Genomic DNA, 8696 nt, shown 5'->3' with positions numbered 1-8696 from the left:
GAGATACGCTTTAAATATCACATTTGCAGCTGGTTGAGTTGATTAACCAACTCTGGTGTCTTTTTTTCAGTTCCTCCACAAATTCATGAGAAAGAAGTGGCGGATCCCTCCAGTCCGTACCCCAGCGGCAGCAGTCAGACGCTAACATGCACCGCCTATGGTCTTCCTGCTCCAAACATCAGCTGGCAGTGGAGGCCCTGGGGCCCCTGCGTCCTCAACAGCACCCAAAACCGCCTGTAAGAAGCACTTCAGTCCATTTGTGCCCAGGATTGATGAAGGTTTGAATGAACAAGTCAGAAAAATGTAGAGCAAAATGTACGGCATTAAAAGCAAAAGAAAGGAATTTGTTTAAAATTTATGAAAAAGGCTTCTGACGAAAACAGAGTGGGAGATTAGAGAGATGAGGCGATGATGAAAGTGATTTGGAGGCTAATGAAAGAGATGTCCTCCTCCTCCTCACCCTGCGTGTGTTCAGCCGACGTCTCTGACAGTTTCACTTTTCCGACAAACATGAAGACAATCCACATGAGCAGGAAAAAAAATGCTCATTTTCATTAAAAATAAGCACTACATGTGTGTGCTCATCATGATGCTGCATGTACACACAGGAACACACAAACACTTTTCACTAAGTGTCGCTTCAGGCTTTTCTTCACTTTCTTTATCTCATCTGAAGGTCACAGCACGATTTAATGAATTCCCCTGGCAGACAGTTGTTTTTTACCTTTTCTTTAAGCTTCAGTGTTCCGGGTGCTCTTGCTGAATTTCCTTTTTGTAGCTATATTCTCCCCCCGTCTTGCCCCAGGGTTTATTTTTTTAAGTTATTGCTGCTCCGACCTTTCCGTGTCGCAGACCCAAGACACCTGATGTGTTCTTAGAGGAAGTACACAAACAGCAGACACTCGTCAGCGTGTAGCAGAACCTCAGCTCCAGCCGTCCGGTCTCTGTTCTTTTACATTCACGGTGCAATCTGATGTGGCATTTTATCGGCTCTGAAGGATACATATTTGTTTTGACCTCTCACGTGTGTCAGAATTGAATTTACTTTTTATTCTCTTAGTCAAGCTCAAAGAGTTTTCTTGTGTCCCTGAAGTGTCTGATGGGGGGGGGGGGGGCACTTCAAGATTAGATGTTTAAAAGCTCAGTACTCTTTCTTGTATGAACTCCTAAAGTCTACAATTATATAAAAAACACAACAAAATTAATTTAACAGCTAAAACATGAAATTTTTATATGTCCCCTTTTAAAAATAAGTCACCTTGCTTTAAGGCTAGCTACATTTTTCAAATAGGTTTTCATTAAAGATAAATGTAAAGTTAAAGTTAACATAAAGTGAAACCGAGTCCCATTACTTTGTCCTTGTATAAAAGTGTCCCTCTGGCAAGAATTCCACTTAAATTCCATTTCATGTTTCATTAGCATCGCTACGATGTTCACATCAGGGTCATCGTAATAGAAATGGTTGTTTCCTCTTTAGTTGCCAGGACACTCGATTTAATTGCTGAGGCTCTGAGGTACAAGCTGAGAAATGCAGTCCAGTGTGTGTGTGTGTGTGTGTGTGTGTGTGTCTGGGGGGGGGGGGGGCTTGATTATTTTTTTGAATTTTTGTCCGCTGCTCGCTCTCTGATGCACATGTCAATGAGTGAAGATGTCACAAATGTGTTTGTGTTGCTCCCCAGGGTCCGGCGAGACAGGAAAGGTCAGGGCGAGCGGAGCGCCGACTGTCAGAACTGGCAGGAGATCAACCCCGAGAACGCCCCGAATGCAATCGAATCGATTGAGACGTCCGTCGAAGTGGTGGATAACCGTCCAAAGGTTCGTCACGGCTGTTTGTGCTAATGATTCCACTGATTTACAATTCTGAAACCGACTGAAACTCAGGCTGGTATTGGCGATACTGATCTGATACTTTGAGCACAGGGGCGGAGCCGGAGGGGTGGCCAGGGTGGCACCTGATTGGCCACCCTAGGTGCCACCCCCAAACGGTTAACAAGTGGGGGTGGGGATCGCATTTGGCAATAGAAGATGGTCAGTTAAAGCTAAAACAAAGTAAATATCTATTATGCAACTGTTTTATCTGGTGTAGATGGAAGTGATCAGCGTGTGAAGAACAAAATAAATGTTCTAAAACCACTGAATTTATATAAAAGCAGCAGCTCTATCCATGCCAAATTTCAGCTCAATATGTATTAAAAAWAGCTGAATTGAATTTAGCTATGGTGGACATCTTGGATTCTTTCATTTGATTTTAGAATCTGTCAGGCATCGCTCTCAGCTGCCACTAGAATAAATATCAGCTTAATATCTCTAAAATGTTTAAATTTAGATTTCAAAACGGCGTGGGGATTGGTCTTGGATACCACCTCATCAAATTTCAGCTCAGTATTTCTAAAAAATGTCTGAGATCCAACTATTTGAAATCAGTTTTGGTGGCCATCTGGGATTTTGTGCTGTGTATTTAATGRCTGAATTATAGCCCTTTGTAAAATGAGCATTAGCGGTTAGCTTAAATTGGGATTATCATTCTTGGCTACGCCACAATAAATTTAATCGCGAATAGTCTTTAAATGGCTGAATTATAGCCATTTATATTTAGCTGTGGGGTTCATCTTAAATTTTCAAATCCAAGGYAGTTTTTATTTGTTTATATGTGCCCCCCTATTTAACACCCTGGCCACCCCTGTGCCACCTTTTGCAAAAATGTCTAGCTTCACACTGTTTGAGCAAATAACAAATACAATCACACAAAATATGTGAAAATTGTGTTTAAATCAATTAAAAATAAGATAAAATAATAAAACCATTATAATTAATCACTATTTAATTATCAAGATCTATCAAAAGGAAAACTTGCATCTTAATTTATGATACATGAACGTAGTGACATGAAAATACTGAACATGTAAATAACRCAGAYTGAGCTYRTGCATTACCCAGGTGGAACAAAAARGTAGTTTCTGCTATTTTCATATTATTTAGACAAGATTTCAGTAGTTTAGCTCCTTTCTGCTCTGTTCCTGTTAATGATACACCTTACTGAAATGACTAAAGCATCAAATTATTGATATTTTGATTTTAGAATCTGTTTTAAAGCATAAAGATCTGCTCCGGATATTTCAGTATCGATCTGTACATCACCACAGTGTACTCTGTTTTTCTATAAATCGACTGTAGTGTGTTTTTGTGAAYGTATGGAAACTTATGATACAAATAGAACAGGAAGCAGGAAAAAAAACATTTATGTAAACTTGACTTATCCCTGAACCGTTGTGTTTTTATATAAGTGTCCTAAATTCGGAGCTCCACAACTAAATTTGTCAATTAGGAGCTATTTCCACTGTAGAAATATTTAGAGCAGTTTTCCTCTACAGGCTTCCTGTTAGAGCTGAATATAAACACGTCCAGTTGCGTGCACGTGGGCCACACTTCTGCATAACGTAGAAACTGCTACTATTAGAGGAAATCATCACAATCACGGACACAGATGCTCACACGCGCAAAGACTGGTTTGAATCCGTGGCGCCGRCGTGTGTTTTTACAGTCGGCTCAACTCCGTGACAGCAGCCTTCCTCCATWTGAACCGAACTCATCCTCCTTTTCTCACCTAACAGATAGTGAGCCGGCTTCAAATACGCAACGCCAGCATTTCTGTCATGTATATGTGCTCTGCTGAAAACAAAGTGGGCAAAGATGAGCGGCTGATCTATTTCTATGTTACCAGTGAGTATACACACACACACAGACACACACACACACACACACACACACACGTTCGCAAGTTTTATTTTTAAAATAACTATTGAACAAATCATTTTGGGTTTATGTGTTTAGGTTGTGGGATAAACTGTATAATTTGTTTATTGTGTTACAATAAAATAGAAGGATTCTTGTGGTGCTCACAGTGTTATAAAATAGTATATATATCAGATAAAGAAAATGAGATTAATTCAATATTTAAAAACATTTATCCTGTACAGGTCCAGATGGGATGAGTTCAAGGGCTCATAAAATAAATTATTTTAAAAAAGCATTTTACTTAACATGCCTCACTTGTGAATAAAACTCAAAACACTGAATACGCTCACTGACAAGAAAAAACAACAAATGTAAATGTGTGATTCTGAGTTGTTTTGTTTTACTTAAAGACCAACAGAGGATCTATAAAATGGTTTGAGTTGCTGGCATGTTCAGAAACACACATCAGATCTTGTAATGGAAGTATTAACAATGGAGTGACACTGTTATCAGGCAGTTGCTGGGGAGTTTGACAGTCAATCGAAACAGTGAGTGAAGGTCAACAGATACAGCGGATGTCTTGTAGACACATTAGACAACATCATCAGCATCTTGTAGAGTTTTATTGGGGCCATATTGTGGGTTTGCATGGRTACCTCAGGAAATTCAAATACTTAGACACATTAAGCTTTTTAATCCTTTTTTCCACATTTAAAATCATTCAGTTTGGGTCTATGTAAAGTGGACCTGCAAATGCTTTGGTCTGATTTCCTCCTTGGTGTAACTCCACAAACCCCTCTTTCACACCTTTTCTAAGGTGTGTCTCAGATTTTGACGCTGTTTCTTTAAATGCAAACGGGGAGCGTCACGTCCCCCTCTCCAGCTTTCAGATGGATTCATGATAGAGGGGGTAACGTCTATCTAGCAATGTAGAAACCTTTTTTATAAATAAATTAAAAGATATCAAAAACAGAAGCCTCACACGTTGAAGCCAAAGTCTGACCCAGAACCAGACAATGAAACTGTAGATTGTAAGTCCAGACTTTATTCTGCAGTTTTGTCACAAATAATTTGATGAAACAGTTTAGAAAACGTCATGGAAAATAGAGAAAAACATGACTCAGACAGAATACAAAGATATCTGTGCAACACCGGAAGAGGCTAAATTCAAATTTTCTTCACTTCTAAAGACTTCAAGAACCCAACAAAATGCATTTAACAGCTGAAAAWTTGTATTTTGCATAATATGTCCCATTTAAGTACTTCAGWTACTCAAGTTCTATGGATACCTCAGGTAATTACAGTAAATACTTCACATCCAGTAGTGATTGGARGGACCTGCTTGCGATGTTAATGTCCTTCATTCAGGTCCCACAATCTTTGCTCTATCAAACATGTGAGATTACAAGACCTTTCCACACCAAACTGACTGCTTCACTATTTTTGTCAGTAAGTTTAACACAGACTTAAAGTGAATAGTGGTACTTTTTTATCTTAGAATATTTCTTAAAAACAGTATGCTGCATGTTTTAGGGTTGGGTTCTTTGAGCATGYATGAATTGTTTCTGAAGCCTTTGTTTAAGCTTTGTGTAAAAAAAAGTTTTATCTTACTCGTCCACAAAACTGAAGATAACCGCAAACAGTTTTATCTTTTACTGCTTGCAGTGACCTCCCTGTATATGTCCCCACATTTATTACCTGCAACATTTTAATGCCAGAGAAATACTCGTAATAAAACTTTCCAGGATGAGGCTGGCCTTCGGGGTCTCCGCATTAGGAAGCACAAAATACRTTTCACTGTCCACCGTTTTATTGGAATACTCAAAACAAAGACCGTTTCCATCAACCTACCCTGGTTAGATGCTATTGAATTTAAGTGTGAGCCTTCTTTATATCTTTTTTTATTGTTGTGTTTTGGACGGATTGATCTTTTAAAGAATGCTTTTTCATCACTGTATAATACAAARCATCTCACCGGCTCGTTCTCACCCTTAAAGCCATCCCTGAGGGCTTCAGCGTGGACGTTCGACCCTCTGAGACTCCTCTGGAGCAGGACAGAGTGTCCCTGCGCTGCAGCGCCGACAACTACACCTACGACCAGCTGCAGTGGTACCGCCTCAACCAGCAGGCCCTGCAGGACCAGCGAGCCAAGCCCCAGGAGCTGGACTGCAGCAGCGTGCACCTCTACGCCAAAGCCCTCCAGGGCCAGCTCTTTTTCCAGGAGCACTCCAACAGCTGGGTGTCGGACTTCACCGCCGAGCCCGTCCGGCTGCAGGACGAGGGGCATTACGTGTGCACGGCCCAGAGCAGGCGCAGCGGGGAGAAGCAGTGTCTGTCCAGATATATYTCTGTCAAAGGTGAGGATGTTTAAAAAAAAAACATGAAAGCCCSAGAAACGAGAACATATTCACTCCAACTGCAGCTAATTGCAGGGCAAAGTGGTGCGGAAATGCTGGAAGCGTACAATTTCACACACTCACAAAGGCATGCCCACACTCTTTGGTACCCACGCACGTTGGGGAGAGTACCTGGTGTTTGCACAACGATATACAGAGGCAGAAAACAGAGCYGGGGCGCTCCGAGGCAGAAATACACAAACCAGTTTTTATGCTTCATTCATGTCCTGTGCTGAAAAATCCTTACATCACTTCATGTATTTATCTATACTTACCTTTTCAGTTACACAGGGTTACATGTAYGATTCTGTTGAACACGTCAGTGGAGCAAAGATAAAAAAGAATTCAATTTTTTATTATTTTTTTTCTTAACTCCTGTTTTTGCTTTGTTGTTGTTGTAGCCCTGGAGGCGCCTCGGTACAAGCGCAGCCTCACCAACCAGACGGTGAACGTGACGGAGTCTCTGCGGATGGAGTGCGACGTGGAGGGCAGACCTCTGCCCCGCTTGTCCTGGTTCAAGGACAGCCAGCCTCTCCACCAAATGTCAGGTGAAATAAATAAATAAAAATCCACCTACGCACAGGTGATGCAAACATTTACGCAACACTGCCCACCTGTGTCAGCAGCCCCCCACACACACAAACTCTCACACACCGGCAGGAAGGCGAAGTCTGGGGAGCCTAATTAGGCCGACTTTAAAGTTATCCACTTCATTACGTAGAGAAAACATGAAGCAATTAAAAAGAAGGAGGGCATCCTTCACGGCAGCAGGAGATAAACTTTAGGTGACTTTTCCGTTAAATGTAAGAAACTACAAATGTTGTTAATATTGACCTCATGTTGCTGAGTGAGTGCCGTACAGAGCCACTGACAAGAACCCCTGCRCTGAATAAAACCCAGCTGTCCAACAGACACGACTCATTTCTATTCTCATCCTGCGTCGTCCCTGAGTGCTGAGTAGGTTTGATTGACAGCCGGTGCTTCAGGTTAACTCGGACGGCCTGCTAAGACATGTAGCCTGACATGTAGGATGATGGAAGAATAAATGAGTGCTTCAGATTGATACCCAGGCGTGTGACGAGAATCCAAAACAAAGGCAGTGTGAATTAAAGGCCTAGTGTTACTTGAAGGAATGCTTGTCGCCCAAGGTTTAGACTAAGATCATCTTATGAGAACTACACAAATCCATATGTGATCAATCCTGAAAATAACATTATRTGCTCTCATGAGATGTTAGCACTTACTGTGAATGACTCTCAGCTACTACCRCACCAAAGTTTTGCTCAGTCTCTGTAAAATTCATTGAGTTACAGACATTTCTTTTACAGGGTTGTGTCAATTAGATGTGGTAGCCATTTTGAATAGAATTTATCTGCTGATAAGGAAGCTTTCATTAAAATTCATCCAATGAATCATGAGATATTTTGGTAATGGTACAAATAAACACACACACACACACACACACACACACACACACACACACACACNTTTATATCCTTATTAGGACTGTTCATTAATTTTTAGTTGTTTCCATAGCCTAACCATGATCCTTTACTCTAAACCTAACCACCCCAGTACATACCTAACCCTAGCCCTAACTATAAACTTAATTTACACCTTAGTCTAAATCTAACGCCCAACCCAAAAATGGGGTTCCACCATATTAAGACTGGTTCCTGGTCGCTATAAGGACTACTGGTCTTGACAAGGTAGGTGTTTGTACCAGAAATAGTCCTAAAACAGAAACAGATACAAGAACAGTTTCTGGAGAAACTATGAGAGGGCTTGCCCCGTGTTGTCCAATTGAATTAATTATTTTTAAAGATTAAAATGAACTGTCTTTTTGAGATCACTGTGATGTATTACCATACCAAATTTGAGCCAAATATGTCTAAAAATGGCCCGGTTATGGTCAAATTAGCATTTTAGCTGTGGCAGCCATCTTGGATCTTTTTCATCTCCAGTATGTGATGCAGCTTATTTTCACCTACTAATATACCAATTTTTAGTTCAAAATGTCAAACTTTGTCTAAGTTAAAGCCCTTTGAAAGCAGCATTAACGGCCATCTTGGATTTTTTTCAGCCACTGTTTGTGATAGTAGCACTCTCAGCTACCAGTGTATCAGTTTTTAGCTTATTATATTGAAAATTGGCTGAGTTAAAGAAGTTTGTTTAGTGTTCAGTTTAGAGGTGGATAGTAATAGGTGCTGCCGTTCAATTGAATTCTGTTCTATTGTAATGGCAAGTCCTCACAAGTACATACCTWCTAGGTCTCTCTATCCTTGTTGTGACTTCCATTCATTTTTTGGAAAATTTATATCCTAACCCTGACCATTTACCCTAAAATTAACCTCACAGGTACCTACCTGACCCTAAAACTAAACTAAACTCAATTCATACTGTGGTACTAATATATGTATATGTAAATATAAAAAAAAATTTCCCTTCTCACTTTCCGCGGGTGGTCTGTTTCATCCTCTGAGCTCGGGTCCTCTACCAGAGGCCTGGGAGCTTGAGGGTTCTGCGCAGTATCTTAGCTGTGCCTAGAACTGCACATTTCTGGAC

General features: G+C 40.6%; 1 protein-coding gene and 1 long non-coding RNA gene across 3 annotated transcripts in view; one reads left to right on the top strand and one right to left on the bottom strand.

Annotated features, from left to right (window-relative positions):
• flt4 (fms related receptor tyrosine kinase 4) overlaps nucleotides 1-8696 on the top strand; it is a gene marked incomplete in the record, with an annotated part of 87559 nt that overhangs the window by 55617 nt on the left and 23246 nt on the right. For both annotated transcript variants that reach the window (XM_014006082.1, XM_014006083.1), the window contains 5 exon segments: nucleotides 71-236; nucleotides 1680-1815; nucleotides 3612-3720; nucleotides 5733-6092; nucleotides 6533-6679. In XM_014006082.1, the coding sequence (XP_013861536.1) occupies nucleotides 71-236; nucleotides 1680-1815; nucleotides 3612-3720; nucleotides 5733-6092; nucleotides 6533-6679 (918 nt within the window).
• Nucleotides 5163-8696, bottom strand: part of LOC106515983 (uncharacterized) — an 18769-nt gene continuing 15235 nt past the window's right edge. The window contains exons 2-3 of the long non-coding RNA XR_001310059.1: nucleotides 5711-5713; nucleotides 5163-5172 (exon numbers count right to left, since the gene is read on the bottom strand). This is a non-coding gene — a long non-coding RNA (uncharacterized LOC106515983). The remainder of the gene's footprint in view (nucleotides 5173-5710; nucleotides 5714-8696) is intronic.

The sequence above is a fragment of the Austrofundulus limnaeus genome, unplaced genomic scaffold, assembly GCF_001266775.1.
Source record: "Austrofundulus limnaeus strain Quisiro unplaced genomic scaffold, Austrofundulus_limnaeus-1.0 Scaffold34, whole genome shotgun sequence".
In the NCBI taxonomy this organism is placed as follows: domain Eukaryota; kingdom Metazoa; phylum Chordata; class Actinopteri; order Cyprinodontiformes; family Rivulidae; genus Austrofundulus; species Austrofundulus limnaeus.
Note: the sequence above shows the minus strand (reverse complement) of the source record. Positions and strands in the feature narration are given on the sequence as shown.